This window comes from Ornithorhynchus anatinus, chromosome 1 (genome assembly GCF_004115215.2).
Source record: "Ornithorhynchus anatinus isolate Pmale09 chromosome 1, mOrnAna1.pri.v4, whole genome shotgun sequence".
NCBI lineage: Eukaryota > Metazoa > Chordata > Mammalia > Monotremata > Ornithorhynchidae > Ornithorhynchus > Ornithorhynchus anatinus.
In genome coordinates this window covers 39,763,506-39,781,453 of record NC_041728.1, presented here as the reverse complement: position 1 = coordinate 39,781,453, position 17,948 = coordinate 39,763,506, and the positions used below count along the sequence as shown (strand labels likewise).

At 44.3% G+C, this 17,948-nt stretch overlaps 1 protein-coding gene across 1 annotated transcript in view; it reads right to left on the bottom strand.

Moving 5' to 3' along the window:
* Positions 1–17,948, bottom strand: part of IFT43 (intraflagellar transport 43) — a 90,975-nt gene that overhangs the window by 46,619 nt on the left and 26,408 nt on the right. The window contains exon 3 of the mRNA XM_029059885.1: positions 13,011–13,075. Coding sequence (XP_028915718.1) covers positions 13,011–13,075 — 65 coding nt within the window. The remainder of the gene's footprint in view (positions 1–13,010; positions 13,076–17,948) is intronic.

Here is a 17,948-nt window from a genome sequence, read left to right as displayed (position 1 = left end):
AATCAGAGAATAGGTCATGGAGAAGATCATGGTTTGCGGCTAAACCTTAAAAGAAAGGAGTGACTGAAGCCCTTGAGACAGGAAAAGGAGATTTGTCCAACAGTTTTGTCTTCCTGAAATAGAAACCAAGAATTAGGAAGTGATGAGACATTATAGCAGAGAGAGCCAGCCATTGTTAGGACTTTGAATTTAATCTACATGTGACAAGAGAGCCTGGGTAAGCAGGAGGTGTGCACTTGGAGAATTGATGTGCATGACAGTTAATTCTGGCAGTGGGGGAAGGAATGGTATGAAGAGAGGAATTGTGGGGAGATGTGGAAATATCCCCTTGCAGTGGTTAGAGGGTATCCCAAGCATGAAATTACCAAAACTTAGGTAAGAATTCTGATGGGGGAGATAACAGAATAAGTAGATCCACTGGAGAGGCCTTCATCAAGGTTTTGGGCCTGGGGTCAGGGAGGATAGGAGGTACTGCCAAGACACGGAGAGAAGTTTAGGAGGCAAATGAGGAAATAGTGATTGAGCAATCGGCCTTGTCCCGGAGAGACCGAAAGAGGTGGAAAAATAAACCTGGGACACAAACGGTAGCTGAGACCATGTCACAGAGGATTTTTTCAAGTGGGTGAATAGACAGAAAGAAGAAACTGGAGCTGGGGATAAAGCCTTAATGGTGGTAAGGAGAAGAGGAATTGGATTAGGGAGACAAGACTCACCTATCCAGGAAACCCTGGCTATTTAAGGTTTTCCAAATGCTAAAGATCTCTCTACTTTTCTAAAACAGCCTTCTTCCTAGAAAAAAAAGTCTCTAGTCCCCTCTCCAAACTGCTCAAACCTGAAAGCACTGTGTAACAACAATAATTATAATAATAATTACAGTATTTGTTAAGTGCTTACTATGTGCCAAGCACTGTCCTAAGCATTGGAGTACATACAAGGTAATCAGGTTGTCTGTCCCACGTGGGGCTCACAGTCTTAATCCCCATTTTACAGATGAGGTAACTGAGGCACAGAGAAGTTAAATGGCTGGCCCAAGGTCATACAGCAGACAAGTGGCAGATCCGGGATTAGAACCCAAGTCCTTTGACTCTTAAGCCCGTGCTCTTTCCACTAAGCCATGCTGCTTCTCTAGTCCCCCAACTACCCATGGCTTCCAGAAGGAGGGCTTAGGGAGGCTCCTCTAGAAAATGAAGCTAGCTTGTGGCAAGCCTGGGTCAGAAGAGTCCTTAGAGGGAAACATCTTGCACGGCTTTTCGTTGAACACCACGCCCCCCTCACCCCCCGTCACTCTTTGGGACAAGAGGAACTCTAAATGCTCCATACACTTTCCTGTAGGAGCACTTGGGTCGGATACCTTCGAGTCAAGAAGCCATAGCCAGGCTCAATCATAACATACACACACACAACAGAGTAGTCCGAAAAGGGACCTAATTCCTGGCGGGCCATAGAGGGTTAGAAAGAGAAATCATTCCCAAAGCTTAATTGAACTTAATAACTTGGCTAATTAAGCCTTTGACGGTAGTATCGACACAGCCTTAGTTTATTCTTCATGTTCAGGCAGCTGCTCACTTTGTGCTTACCTTCTGCTCAGAAACTCTGCAGCCCATAGAGTGCTTTGGGGGTGGTGATGAGGGGTGCTTAGTTCTTTCATTCATTCAATCGTATTTCTTGAGAGCTTTCTGTGTGCAGAGCACTGCACTAAGTGCTTAGGAAGTACAATTCAGCAACAACAAAATACTTCCCCCCAGAAGGATCTCCCCCAGAGGGAGTATATGTAATAGGTTTGTCGATCCAAGGTTTATTTCACACTGTGCCCCGAATACCACCATCTCGGAGTCCTCTCACCTCTCCACAGATAGAGTTCCCACCTATCTTAGGCAAGGGCGAAAGAAATAAGGTAAATGGGGAAAAGGCCCTTATAGATGCGTCTGAGAAAAATGGATAGCAACGAATTCTAGTGGAGGCAAGATTCATTTAGGACAGTTACTTTTGGTTCAAAGGGATCATATCTACCTTACTCATTATAAAGCCCCAGTGGTACCTGCACGGTTCCTGGCCACTGGAAGTTTGAAATGGCCAATTGTGGTTATAGGCAAACTTCCAGCTCAGCACAGATGATGACAGTAACTGGATAAAAAAAAATGACAAGGCCAGGCTAGAATAAGTCCTGGTTAAGTGTTAGAGGCTCCAAGGACATTACAAATTGTCTGGGAGTCTCCCGAGTGAGACGGAGAATTGGAGTCTTGTTCCTGGCTCTCCTATGTCCGACTCCTTGCTCACAACCTCCCTCTCTCGCTGGATCGTGGCTCTCCCCACTGCCAAAGCCCTCCTGAAATCCCACCTTCTCTGGGAGGCTTTCTCCAAAGAATATTTCTTCTCTCCATGTCATATCTGCTCAGTGATCACCTCAGCAATTTTGTACCACCTCCCCACCTAGGCAACATCACCTGTAGCCCTTTTGCACACCTTGCTTTGCATAGCCTATTTCAGCACTCATTCATTCACAGACACATCTTCCCATTCTCTTCGCCCTCCTATCTGTAAATTATTTTGTGTCCATCTCTCCTATTAGATTGCAAGCTCCTCGAGGGGCAGGGACTGTATCTTCTAACTCAGCAGTTCTCTCCCAAGGGCTCTGCATATGGAAGATGCTCAAAATATGCATTTGATGGACTGATTGTGGCAAAAAGGGAGTTTGTAGGTATGGCCTACCCACTCGGCAGGATCGCAAGTCCTTGCAGAGCACAAGGATGGTCTTTGATTTGTGATACGAAAAAACTCTATAATCCTTATTATACTATTTGAATTGGTTTAAACTTTGTATCCGCCCTAGGGTTTTCTCACTGACAATTTCATTTTGTTTTCACCACGTACCTGGAAAAAAAGGAGGGATCAGGTGGAAACTATTGCCATTTTATAGATGTGAAAACTAGAGCACACAGAGTTTAAGAGTCTAGGGGCAGAGCTGGGATTTGAATCAAGATCTCCAAATTCCCAGATTACCCGGAGTTTCACTGCCATCTGACTTATGCAGGTTCTGCGTCCTGCATAGTCACTCAGTTCTCACAAAAGCAGTACGGACACTTAGACAGCAAATTAATCTTAAAGCACACTCTAAGCTCCACCCAAGAGAACCACTGAACCTACTCCAGGTTACAGGCAAATGCAGCCATTTTTGACACCTGAGGGATTTAACCTTTCAGGCTAAGAAGTCCCTTGTCAATGGAGAAGGACTAAGTGGGCAGATTGCTGGTACGTTCATTAGGAAGACGCTCGGATTGGAATGTCCAATTTCCAGAGATTTCTGTCTCATTTATTGGCTCAACGTTTGCATCTCCATGACGCATTCCCAGGTACTGAATTCAACGACTGAATGTGACTTTGACTTTGGCCTCTATTACTGGGGCCCCCAAATCTATCCACCTACTGTACTGAATACCAACATTCACTTATCCATTCAATTCATTTAATCATTTATTGAACGGTTATTGTGCATCTGTTGTACGCTTCCCAACTAAGAAATAAAGGGAAAGATGAGCTGGAGAGGGAAGGAAGTGCACCTAGACAATCTTCTTGGGGAAAGGAATGAGAATAATAAAGGGAAACATCTAAACGCTGGGATAGACACAGGTTAATCAGGTTGGACACAGTTCCTGTCCCACATGGGGCTCACACTCTCAATTCCCATTTTACAGATGAGGTAACTGAGGCCCAGAGAAGTTATGTGACTTGCCCGAGGTCACACAGCAGACATGTGGCCAAGCCGGGATTAGACCCCAGGTCCTTCCGACTCCCAACCCGTGCTCTATCCACTAAGCCATGCTGCTTCATTCAACTCCACATCCCTCTTTGCTTCCCAAGCACCTTCACCTACTGCAGCAAATATGACAGTTCTGTAGAGTTCTTGCATAAAAACGGGAAGGCTGACAAGCCGAGCCTGGAAATTTAACATCTTGGACCTCATGCCAGTTTTCTTCAGAGCAAAGCAACCAACATTCAAGCCAACTGCTCAGAATGGATAGCAGTGACATCATCTCCACCTGGCCGCGGACCACCACCGACTCTGAGGACATCCTTGCCCGTCCTTACTTAATTCCATCGGGGAGGCACAGGCTGTAGAAAGGACAACCATTACTGAAATTCAAAATGCTCAGTCCACTTTTCATCTAATCCTAACACTCTAATTTTCACCCAAATCAAGACTCTCGGTTCTACTTTTCCTTCTTGCTCAGAAAGAAAGCAGAAGAATAATTCAGCAAGAAGCTGCAGAGGGGGATAGATGCAGGGAAGGAGGGCTGGTTAGTTACTTCTGGATTACAATCTGGAGGTATGCCAGGTTTGTGGCTACCAGGTGGTGAAAAATCAGGGTCTGAGAATAGAACCCAGGCAACAGCTGGGTTGCAAGCACAAATGAGAAGACACCTGCTGCTCAAAAGAGATATGAGCTCACCTGCTAAAATAGCCAAGGATGGACACTTTCAATATGTACCTAATTCTCTCAACAGTTCAGCTACCATCCCATCCCATCCCTTTCTTTCCTCCATTCCGCAATCAATCAATGGTATTTACTGAGCACTTACTGTATGCAGAGCACTTGGGAGAGTACGACAGGACAGAGTTGGAAGATAGCTTACAGTTTAGAGATGAATCTCTTTAACGCTACGGAGGGTGCCACTAGGGGTCCGACATTTTTGGAAATGGGTATTGGGTGGAGATCTGGGGCAGAAACTCTATCTGTTGTTAGTTTTATTGACCCGTTCTCTCTGGCTGCTCCTTCTCGGTTTCTTCCGGCAGCTCCTTCTCTGCCTCCTGACCCATTTTGGGCGAGTGCTCTATACAACTCTGTTTCGTGTCCCCTATTCATTCTTCTTTACACTCCCCAAACTGGGGAGCCCATTTGCTTCTGTGTCTTTCACAAACATCTCTAAGCGGGTGGCTCCCAAATTTACCTTGCCAAACCTGTCAACTCCTCTGAAATCTTACATTTCCTCCTGCTTCCAGGACACGTCTATATGGATGTCCTGCCAGAACCTCAAAAACAGTATGTACCAAACTGAACTCCTCATCTTCTTACCCAAATCCCCTCTTCCACTTAACTTCACTAGACTGTAAACTCATCTTTAGACTGTATGATTGTTGTGGGCAGGGAATGTGTCTGTCTACTGTTCTGTACTCTCCCAAGCACTTAGTATAGTCATCTGTACTGAGTAAGCACTAAATGAATGACTGAATTGAATGAACTTCCCCAACCAGGTGACACATCTCCATCCTCTTTTCTCTGTCCTCCAAGTCTATAACCATGGCATTATTCTTGACCCCTCCATCCCTTTCATGCCCAATAGTCAGCCCGTCACCAAATCCTGTTGTTTTTTTCTCCATATTATTTCCAGGATCCATCCCTTCCCCTCTTACTCAAACGACCACCTCGCCGGCCCAGACACTTGTCATAACAAGGCTTGAGAACTACCCTGGCCTCCTTACAGACCTCCCTGCCTCTAGTCTTTCCACTCTCTAGTCCACAGCTCACTCTGCTGCCCTGATTATTTTTCTTACAACTTTCTTCTGCATACTTCTTCCCATTCCTCAAAAACTTCCACTGTTACCCGTTCTTCACGTCAAGAACCCTTGGCTTTATGGCACTTCATCAGCTCCCTAGACTGTAAGCTCATTGTGTCTGTTTGTTATTGTACTCTCCCAAGCGCTTAGTATAGACCTCTACAAAAAGTAAGAGCTCAATAAATATGATTGACTGACTTTCTCTCTCACCTGCTTACCTACTCCCTTCTCCCATTATACCCCAGCTTGCCTTCTTTGTTCCTCTCTAACTAACCTATGCACTGTGCCCAGTACTCATCTCTCTCACCTCTGATCTCCTGGTTATGCCTTTGCCCCACTCTCCTGATCTGCCAGACCTCAACTCAACTCTCTTTGTCGTTTGTTTTTTTTTAATGGTATTGATTAAGCACTTACTAGGTGCCAGGCACTGTACTAAGCATTGGGGTAGGTACAAAATAATCAGATTGGACACAGTGCCTTCCCACATTGGGCACACAGTCTTAATATTCATTTTACACACTGAGGTTACTGAGGTGCAGAGAAGTTAAGTGACTTGCCCAGGGTCACCCAGAAGATGAGTTGCAGGGCTGATATTAGAACCCAAGTTCTCTGACTCCCATGGCTGTGCTCTTCCCACTAGGCCATGCTGCTTCTCATTAGGCCATGCTGAATCTTCCAAGTCCTTCTGAATTAACACCTCCTCCAGGAGGCTTTTCCTAATTTATATTATTCCTCTTCCCAGACCTCCCTGCCCGGTGATCCACTGGTTGTTGGAAAAGGACTTAGACCTCCATGACAGTATGCATAAGCCAGTATATTCAGTACGAGGACACAGGTTCAAATCTTGACTCCACCTTTGGGCAAATCACTAATGTTCCCGGATCTCATCTGTCAAAAATATAGAGAGAAATATTTGGCTCATCTCTCCTGGCTCTGTAATGATTACTGAATAACTGTAAATTGTCTTCAGCTCCTACAGAGGAAAATAATTAGGACAATTATATTCTTTCTGTACTGAAAAACTCTTCCAAACATTCTGCTCCTTATGGGCCTTAGCACGATGCTTTTGTTGTATTTCTCACCAAGGTGTTCTTGAGATCGATGCCCACATATCAATAATAATAATAATTACGGTATTTTTTAAGTGCTTACTTTGTGCCAGGCACTGTACTAAGCGCTGGGGTGGATACAAGCAGATCGGGTAAGACAGTCCCTGTTCCACGTGGGGCTCACAGTCTCAAACCCCATTTTACAGATGAGGTAACTGAGGCACAGAGAAGTGAAGTGACTTCCCCACGGTCACACAGCAGACAAGTGGCAGCGCTTAGAACAGTGCTTGGCACATAGTACATGCTTAACAAATAACATCATTACTAAGTGGCAGAGTCGGGATTAGATCCCAGGCCCTTCTGACTCCCTGTGCTCTATCCACTACGCCAAGCTGCCGTATACCTAAGAAGTGGTTAACCTGCTCCCAGTGATTATTTATTAATATCCTTGCTTGCCATGAGGTACATTTATCTGGTCGACACCTGACGGCGGTGCCAATTGAAGAAAACAAAACATCTGTCCGTAACTGGGCTTACACATCTGGAGACTCCTCCTGGTCTAGGTGTTTGCCTTCCCCAGCTCTGCTCGCAAATGAGAACATAACTATCGGCTGCCAACAGCGAAGGTGAAGAGACTGCACTGTGGGCAATGACACAGAGGGAGAGGACAGAAGCCCTTTAGTATTCCTGGAACATCTAGTCCATAAAAAAGGGAGGAAAAAAAAATATCCCAGGCCTGCACACTGCAGCTTTACCGCCATCTTGATGTCCTTGACGCATGCAGATGGTGTGGAGGCGGCTGGCACCAGAACAGCCCAAGAGAAGGAATGAGAGGCCAATGGAGATTTATGTGAGGAGAGTGAGATGGACAAGGTAAAATTGTCAGGAGGAGTTGTTAGAAAGTAAAATATACTGTGACAATTCCACTCCTGCCGTTCATCAATAAACTGACAGATCATTTAGTGTCAATTAGGAGTGATAGATGGACAAGTCCCCATGATCCTGGGCCAAAATTAATGGCTGGGAGGGAGAGGGTGATTGAAAATGACGGCTGACATTGAGAAGAAAGTCCTGAAGGTCCCAGAGGGGCCATTACTTGCCTCATTCCCTTGCAGATCAATGCAGGGACAAACCCCAAAACAGACACTTCGAGACAAAACTTAATCAGACTTCCTTTCTTTCCTTCTTTTTCTAAGTTTAGTTCCCTCATTTGGCTTTGCTCCCCTGTGTCTGATCTGTCTACTTCAGTAACTCTGCCAACAGGTGGGTAAGGAGATTCCAGGCTGCAGGCTTCTCCACAAGTCTGTTCGCAAGAGGCCCGGAGATGAGAGCTCGGGAAAGCTCCTTTCTCTCCTTTCCTTTAAAGTTTGGGGAAGGTAAAGCCAAAAAATAAAACCAAAAAACCCCACACCAACAAGCCAAGACTAGGAACCTGGTTTCTCCTGCCCCTTATGGTCCCTGAGGAATCACTAATGTAAAATCTCCAACTCTCCCCATCTGACACGGACAGGATTGGGATCTAACGGAGAATACAGCCTCTTAGTCTCTTGAGTTATCTTCCACAGATAAAACACAATTACATTTTAAGCCCATCATCCTTTGGCAGAAGGTTTCACTTTTCTGTTCATCTGCAAAGCCCTCCAATCAACCCTTTAAATAATCTATCCCAAGCTTCTGCCCATTCTCTAGGGCACACCTACGAGCCAGCTGTGGCTCACTCTGCCTTGGGGACCCTTTCTCTGCCCGCCATGGAGGGCACATGCTTCTCTAAAGACACTACGGCTCCAAGGCAGGCTGCCCATGTGTCAGATCCAGGTGTGCAAATCAGGATTCACGGCTATGTCTATTCTAGAATAGGTTGCCATCAAGAAATATGGAGGCATTTCCTGACAGTAAAGGTCGCTTAATTCTGAATGAGGTTACAGAATCACCTTCCCCAGGGACCTATAACAGGAAGATAGACAGCCGAGTAAAAAAAAAAATTGCCATCAAAAAACATTTACGGAGCAACTAACTGTGTGAAAGGCACCACTGGAGGCCACCGAGGAGGGTAAAGCAGTAGAAGAGACCTTCCCTGCCCTCAGTGATTTAGGGGCGATCGCATTTGGAGGCAATGACTCTCCTGGATGACCCCCAAAGACTCCTTTCTGGTGAGGTAGTCCCAGCCTCCACCATCCCTGCCCCCCACCCTCTCCAATGCAACCCCCGCTCCCGCCCCTGGTGAAGATGATGACACTCTGGAAAGGCTATTCGTTGATAGTGCCTTACTGGTCGCTACTTGTATATTATGAATTTTTGTCTGTTTCTGAAAGTTTGAAGTTTTCTATGTGCGTCTCCAACCCATTTTAAATTGCAAGGTCAAGCAATTTATCAAGAATATGTATTGAGTGTAAAGAACTGTACTAAGAACTTGAAAAGTACAAGAGAAGTTGGACAAATGTTCCTTGCCCTCTAGAAACTAACAATTTAATGGGGGAAACAGACAATCGGGCAACATGACAGGAACAGGAGGAAGAACAAATTTCTTAGCAGCAGTGACTGCCTGCTACTTTTCTCTGTGTTTTTCCGCAGGGCCTAGTGTGGCCAAGCAAAAGACCACAGGCCAGGGAGTCAGAGGACCTGGGTTCTAACCCCAGCTCTGCCACTTGCTTGTTGTGACCTTGGGCAAGTCACTTCACTTCTCTGAGTCTCAGTTTCCTCACTGTCAAATGGGGACTCAATTCCTGTTCTCTACTTTTTAGATTGTGAGCCCCAAGTGGGATAGGGACTGCATCTGATCTGATTATCTTTTCTCTACCCCAGTGCCTGGCACATAGAAAGGGCTCAACAAGTACCACAAGTATTACTAGCACATGGGCGTGCCCTTATTAAATATCGGTGATGGTGATTATTTTCACCATCTCCTCAAATCCACTTATTAAACACCCTGAGCAGAACTCTAGTGGTGCCCCAAAATACCATATCCCTCTATCTTCACCCGAGTTACTTTTCTGACACCTCTCCTCATCCAGAAAGGTACAGATCTAAGATTCTGATGTAACAGTTGCTCCAAAGCCTAATGCCAAGTACCTAAACCTCGGGGCACAATCAATCAATCATATCCCGGCTCTGCCACTTGTCAGCTGTGTGACTGTGGGCAAGTCACAACTTCTCTGTGCCTCAGTTACCTCATCTGTAGAAAAATGGGGATTAAGCCTGTGAGCCTCATGTGGGACAACCTGATTACCCTGTATCTACCCCAGCGCTTAGAGCAGTGCTCTGCACATAGTAAGCACCTAATAAACACTAACATTATTATTATTTACTCAACAATTACTGCGTGCAAAACATATTGTGCCTCAATCTCATCTATTTAGATGACAACCTCTTTCCTACATCCTCCCGCTGGCCTGGAACTCCCTCACCCTCCATTTATACCAGGCCACCACTCTGACGAACTTCAAAGTCTAATTAAGGTAACATCTCCTCCAAGAGGTCTTCCCCAATTAAGCCCTCTTTTCCCCACTCCCTCTCCCTTCTTGAATCTGTGCCTTTGGATATTTGGAATCTGTCCCACTCTCAGCCCCTCAGCACTTGTATATACATCCATAAATTATTTATTTATATTGTCTGTCTCGCCCTGTAGACTGTAAGCTTGCTGTGGGCAGGGAGCATGTCTACTAACTCTGCTTTACCGTACTCTCCCAAGTGCTTAGTATTGTGTTCTGCACACAGTAAGCACTCAATAAATACCATGGACTGATTGATTGTTAGATATCAGGAAAATTAACTCCATCAATTCATGGCATTTACTGAGTGCTTACTGTGTGCAGAGCACTATACTAGGCACTTGAAAGGGTAAACTCTACTTGAAACAGCAGAGTTGGGAGACACAGTCCCTGCCAATGAGGAGCCTACGATCTAGTGGAAGCCTTACAATCTAGCTCCTGTCTCCATTCCCCAGTTAGACCGAATCCATCTCCCTACATTTCGACTGGTGCATGACCTAACTGTAGAAAGCACAATCTTGATTCAGACTAGATAAACAGCAACACCAGGTAAAGAGAATACTGAACAAGATTCTTGCTCAAAATAATGTGTTTGGATTAAATTATAGAAACAGAGTCACAGAATTAGGTACCCAAACTGAAGACTTATTCTACTCTGGGCTCCACACATCCTATGCTTTCATGTCTTATTGGTGAAGCTTTGGTTTCCAAAGATATCGGTGGCAAAGTGCCCAGATTTCATTGTGCACTGTTTGGGTCAATTCCTATAGTTATACACTTTAAAAATGAATCAATAATTCCCAAAGAACTGCCAATATTTCATTGATAAATGTTTCTCCTGGATGAGGGCAGCTCCAAAAACGACAGTTGTGTTGAAATCTCAATATTCTGCATAATAGAGGTGTGAGCTGGTGCATGAGGACTCAAAGCACCTCGTTTATGCAAATTAGTCACCTCTGACCTGAAAGCCTATTCCAGATTGTTTCAAGGTCTGGATGTGAGAAATAAGTAATCAGGAGGATTGTTTCAATCATTTAATTAAGCTATTCAATTTTCATTGCTTCCACCATTTCTGAAAAATATGGTTTAGAATTCAGGTATTATGGGTTTCCAGCCCTGGCCTCAGATGTCTCCTGGTTATGAAAACTTACCCCTGTTTTCAAAATAGCCCTTCCTTTCTTTAATTCTGATTAACTACTGTGAACCATGCCCCTTAAGTGGCATATATTCAGGGCTTTAAAAAAAAATCCATTCCTTGGTGTCACCAAGCATGGGCAGAGCTAATAAACACATTTTGCACCTTATTTCAGAGCAGCTCTGCCTATTACTTTCTGGGTTTGCCTCTTAGGTGTCTGAGGAATTTAGGATTTGGTGGTTTGTTTTTCATTCCCACCTGACCATCAGAAGGTGAAGGAAGCATTCCGGAGGAGCATTTATTAAAATCTGTTTGCTGCCAAAGAGAACCACATTTCAGCTGCGGACTAGAGGTACAGCTGCTCTCTGAGCCAGTCTCTCTCTGCCCAAGTCCCCGCTCTCTCCCTATACCGCCCTGGTCGCTTCTACTTCAGTGGCCTCCTTTGCTAGAACCCTCTCCTCCCTCACTAGCCAAAATAAACCCTCTGATTTCTGCTGCCAGGCTGAAAGTGTTAGAAACTTTCCACCTTGGAAAAACAAAAATCTCCAGGTTTGTAACTGCCCTGGCACCGCCTCCACAAGCCCTGAGCTTTTCCTGTGACTCAGTCTTCGGCCCTCAATCCCCTCTTCCTTCAGCTGCTTGGCATGCTGCAGTTGGACAGAGACCAGGTCTGGGAGTCAGGAGGACCTGGGTTCTAATCCCGGCTCCTCCGCTCGTCTACTGTGTGACCTTAAGCACGTCGTGACACTTCTCTGTGCCTCAGTTACCCCATCTGTAAAATGGGAGTTAAGACTGGGAGCCCCACCTGGGACATGGACTACTTCCAACCTGAGTAACCCCAACACTCAGTACAGAGCCTGACACATAGTAACCGCTTCACGAATACCATTAAAAGGGAAAAAAAAAAGCAGGAAGGAGGGTAAAGATGCCTTCAATTAGTCAAAAGACTCCCCTGGTGGCTTAGTGTTACTGGAAAGATTGCAGCACTAAGCAAATACAGTAGCCAAGGAAAGGAAAGTATAACAACGACACTGGATCAGGTGGGGATCTGGTGACTTTTCTGTAACTGGCCTGGCTATTAGGTCAGAGTGAGGGGACGACTCAGTATTTTGCTGCTGTGGGCCCATTCAAAGGGCTGCCTTTTCTCCTGTGTGCCTAATCGTTTCCAGACATTCGCATGAGCCACGCAACGATTCAGAAGAGCAGCCAACAGTACAGTTTAGCTTGACGGGTGAACAGAAACCAATATATGTTGTGTCTGGACATATCTATTTCACATCTATCCTGTGAAAAGCCTATCTATTTTTCATTACCATAATCTCACGTGCCAGGGCACTGACTAGAATAAGGCTACTGATGCTTTCTGTGGGGAAGGACCAGGTCTACCCTCTCTGTTGTATTGTAGTCACCCAAACACTTAATGTGAGCCAAGTCAGGGCTCAGTAAATGCCATTGATTGATTCAGAGACTCAGCAATCAGTATTTGGGATTTAGGAAGAATATGGCCAACTGCAGGGGGACTGAACAAATAACGCTGCTGTCTTTTGAGTTTCTTTACAGCATTGGTCTGCGACGAGCTCAAAGACGTTAGCTGAGAAGCGCCTCGTTGAGGCCAACTGTTTTTTTTTCTAATTGGATATAAGAGGGAGGAAGGGGTATGAACCTAACACATTGGCCATTGGCTTCAACCAACTGTCCATTCCAATTTAGGCTGCACACTAAGAAAAACACACCTGGGAAGCAAAAAGAGTAGCAATTTACTCTATGAAAACAACCGGTACTCACTTTGAGACTTTCAGGGACTCATCTGCCCATCCTCCACGTCGCCGAGCTGGTTTTGGGGGAGGGCCCTAAAAAATCAAGGGGAAGAAAAAATACACATTTGATATCCAAGAGGCTTCAAACAAACAACCTCCTTGGGCCCAAATGGCCAAAACCAAGAAGCAGTTTATCAAAATGTTCATGACAAGGGATACAGCAATTCAGAACTCAAACTCGGCTTTTGCCAAAATGAATGAAAAGAACATTATTTATTAACTGCACTCTTCTGCTAAAACTCAGAACAAGGTACTTTGGCAGAAAATATTTCCCTATAGGGAAAATGCTTGGAAGCATAAAGGTAAGAACTTAGGCCTAATATATGAGAACCAAGATTTTAAAAGGACACTCAATGAAGAGAGAAATCAACAGATACCCCTGACTCCACTGAGTGATGGGGGAAAAATAAGCAAACAAGAGCATCCATGTTGGAAGGAAACTGTTCGACAATCTGTCTGTTTGAATAACTAACAATATCCTGGTAACGTTCCTTTAAACATTATTTTTACTTTTCTAGTAACTTTTGAATATTTATCGTTGTTGCCCCGAGTTAAACTACGGGCTGCTGATCCTTCAGCAAATGGGCTGAATAGTTTAAAATCACTTTCACTCCCTGTGAATTCACCATTCAATTGCCATTTTGCCACTTTTTAAGAGAGGAGTCACTCAAAGAATCAAAATACCTTTCAGTTCCGTTTCTCCTACCCAAAAAGAAAACAGTTCCCTTCTTATACAGTGGGGGAGACACATCAGCCTCATATAAAAGATTGTTGCTAGGTAAAGCACAAGATCTTCCTAAAATGCAGTGAGACGGTTCTTCAAAAAGCAAACCTGCCACTGCAGGTTTATAAAAAAACAAAAAACTTATTCATTCTAAGGATTATTTACAACTATTTTGCAAGTGAACCTGGTCAGCTCTGCTCTGTTGTTTCTGGCCTGGGATCTGTGCTGTTTTGCAGAGCTTCTTGTAGCCACTAGAACATTCCTCTCTCAGAAGTAAGCTATTCCCAATGTCTTTGCTGGACTGGTTTTAATTAGTTGTTGTAGAAGGAGAAGGAGCAACATTTACTGAGTACCAAACTTGGTGATGTGCAGCAAGAGGGGTTTTTACGGGGTTTTTTAGCGCTTACTATGTGTTAAGCAGTGTTCTAGGAGCTGGGGACACTGGACCTCACGAGGCCCTCACAGTCTAGGTAGGACGGAGAATAGGTATTGAATCACCATTTTTACAGTTGAGGAAACTGAGAAGTTGAGTGACTTGCCCAAGGTCACACAGCAAGCACCTGACAAGTCAGAATCAGAACCCAGTCCTCTGACTCCCAAGCCCAGGCCATTAAACTAAAACATGCTGATTCTCTTGGGAAGTACAGAATAACAAGGTGACATATTCACTGATCACAGGGAGCTTACTCTTTAAAAGGGGAGGCAAACATAAAAATACTGACAACTAGCGGGGTCAAGATAAATAAATTGAAGGTGTAGTGACTACAGCAATGGCCTGGGAGTCAGGAGTCATGGGTTCTAACCCTGGCTCTACCAATTGTCTGCTGTGTGGCCTTGGGCAAGTCACTTCACTTCTCTATGCCTCAGTTACCTCATCTGAAAAATGGGGATTAAGATTGTGAGCCCCACGTTGGACAGGAACTGTGTCCAACTTGATTACGTTGTATCTGCCCAGTGCTTGGCACACAGTAAGTGCTTAACAAATACCATTATTATTATTATTATTATTATTATTATATTTAATGCTAAGGCTCTGACAGGATGTTGGAGAACCAACACAGTAGTGAGCTTAAGTCAATCAGTAGTATTTATTTACTGAGTATCTGCGTGCAGGGCACTGAACTAAGCATTTGGAGGAGCACAACAAAGTGAATAACCACCATTCCTGCCCTCAATAAGATTTCTATCTAAAATAAGTTCCAGGTTTGAGGAGATAAAATAAAATAAAGATCTGTCCCTAGGCACTATGGAGGGTAAGAGTACCCAGTGCTTGTTTAGGGCAGATGGGCTGAAATGCCCATTGATGGGCTATAAGGTGGGAAGATTAACAATCAACTGGGGAAGAATGCCTAGAAGAGATGTGATTTCAAAAGGGATTTGAAGATGAGGCCAGATGTAAGGAGGGAGGGAGTGGGCAAGAGATCACTGAGGGGAGTGGTGAGAACGGGGCAGGGTGAGTAGGTGGGTTTGGCATGAATGAAGGGTGTTGAGCTGGGGTTTAGAGAAGCAGTGTGGCCTCGTGGATAAAGCATGGGCCAGGGAGTCAGAAGGACCTGGGTTCTAATGCCAATTCTGCCACTTGTCTGCTGTGTGACCTTGGGCAAGACACTTCATTTCTCTGTGCCTCAGTTCCCTCATCCGTAAAATGGGAATTAAGACTGTGAGCCCCATGTGGGACAGGGACTGCGTCCGACCCAATTTGCCTGTATCCACCCCAGTGCTTACTACACTTCCTCGCACATAGTGAGTGCTTAGTAAATACCACAAAAATATTATCATTATTATTTGTACTGGAAGAAGAGAAAAGTAGGAGGGAGAGAATGCCTTAAAGCTAATGGACAGGAGATGCTGCTTGATGTGGGGAGGAATGTGCACAGCATTTATGTACATATCTTTCAATTAATATAAATTACGTATTTATATTAATGTCTGTCTCCCCCTCTATACTCTAAGCTCGTAATGGGCAAGGGAACACATCTGCTAATTCTATTGTTTATATTCTTCCAAGTGCTTAGTACAGAGCTCTGCAGAGAGCAAGCACTCAATTATTAGCACTGATTGATTTATTGATTTTTGAGGAGTGGGAGACAGCAGAAGAAGGTTTAGAAATATGATCCAGGCAGCAGAATGAAGTACAGACTGGACAGGAGAGAGAGAGAAGGCAAGGAAGTCAGTGAGGAGGTTGATAGAGTTGTCAACCGGGATATGACAAGTGCCTGGATCAGGATGGCGGTTCGTTGATTGGAGAGGAAAAGGCGGATTTTGAAGTTCAAGAGAGAAAGAAATGACAAGATCTGGCAACAAACTGAATATGAGTGTTGAGAGAGAGGGAGGAATCAAGGATAATGCCAAGGTTATATACTTCAGAGATGGGAGGATGGTGGTGATGAAAACTGTGATGGGAAAGTTAGGTGGAAGAGAGGATTTGGAAGGCAAGATGAGGAGAACAAAATTAACAATCTTGCTGGGGGGAGAGGGCCAAAATAAACCAGCACATGGATATTTAATTTTAGAAAAGGAAACCATGAAAAAATGCAGACCTTAGTTAGGAAAAGAAATGAAAGGAGTAGTGAAAGAGTAAATTAAGAGAATTACTAATAACCTGGGGTCGCAGATAAAAGGTTTGCCACCACACAACAAGGGAACTAAACTGAAACCCTGGTTGGCTCACTGGCTGGGCAAAAGAAATTATCCTGGAGAAAAAGTCATCCTATCCTATCCAAGTGAGGGGACATAGAAGCCTATGAAAAGTGGCAGGTTAGGTGCAAACAGGAAAGTAGCCTGGTTAGTTGAAAACTAGTTTGAAATTTCAAATTGCACATAATGCCAAAGTTAATAATAAAAGACAACTTCAAATGCAACACACGAAAAGGAAGATGGTTAGAGAACCACTTGACAATTGTAGGACAAGAAGGATACACAAGGTGATAAAGACAACTGAGAAGTACAGTGAATTCTTTAGTTCTGTCTTTTCTAAGTAGGATGTTAGAGAGTTGCCCACACCAAAACTGCTGCATTTTAGGAAACAGTTCAAATAATAATGATTATAATAATGGTACTTAAGTGCTTACTATGTGCCAAGCACTGTTCCATGTACTAGGATAGATACAAGTCCCTATCCCACATTGAGCTCATACTGTTAATCCCCATTTTTAACATATGAGGTAACAGAGGTCACATAGCAGACAAGTGTTGGAGCCAGGATTGGAACCCATGATCTCCAGACTACCAGGCCCATCTTCTGGCCACTACACCACGCTATTGGATCAAATTTTAATAGCCAGTCAGGATATACTACACAAATTGATAAATTCGATACAAGCAATTTACCAAGAACAGATGTCATCCATCCGTGAATTCTGAATGTTGTGACACCCAGGATAGTATGTAACTTGTTGTTGCAAATGGTCACCATCCCAGAAAATCTGCAGATGGCTAACTGAACAGATCAAATTCTGAGGGAACCCTCAGAATTATGGACCAATAGGTCTCACATCTCTAACTGGGAAAGTAGTAGAATCCATAGTTAAGTCTAGGACCAAGGAGTCATCAGAAGGCACTGCACATTGTTAAAAAGATACCCCCACCCCCCATCTAATGATAATAGTGATAACAATAACTGTAATATTTGCTAAGCATTTACTATGTGCCAACCACTGTACTGTGTTCCGGGATAGGCATAAATCAAGCTGGACACAGTCCCTTGTTCCTCATGATGCTCACATTCTAGGTAGAAGGGAGAACAGGTACTAAATCCCCCTTTTTCAGGTGAGGAAACGGAGGCAGAGAGAAATTAAATTAAGTCCAAAGTCATTCAGCAGGTAAGAGGCAGAGCCAGAATTAGAACCTGGGTCTTGTGACTCTCAAACCTATGCTTGTTCCCTTATGCCACATTACTTCTATTTCTCTCCTCCCATTTGGGTCCAAACTCCTGAAATGAGTTCATTCATTCATTCAGTCGTACTTGTTGAGCGCTTACTGTGCACAAAGCACTGTATTAAGCACTTGGGAGAGTACAACAACAGACACATTCCCCACCCACAATTAGCACACAGTCTAGAGACGAGCTCCCAGTTGAATATCCCCTCTGTTTCCACTTCCTCTACTCCAGCACTTTCCATCAATCCAGTGTCCTCCTTCACTTCAGTGAGACTGCTCTCTCTTCAAAGTCACCAGTCACCT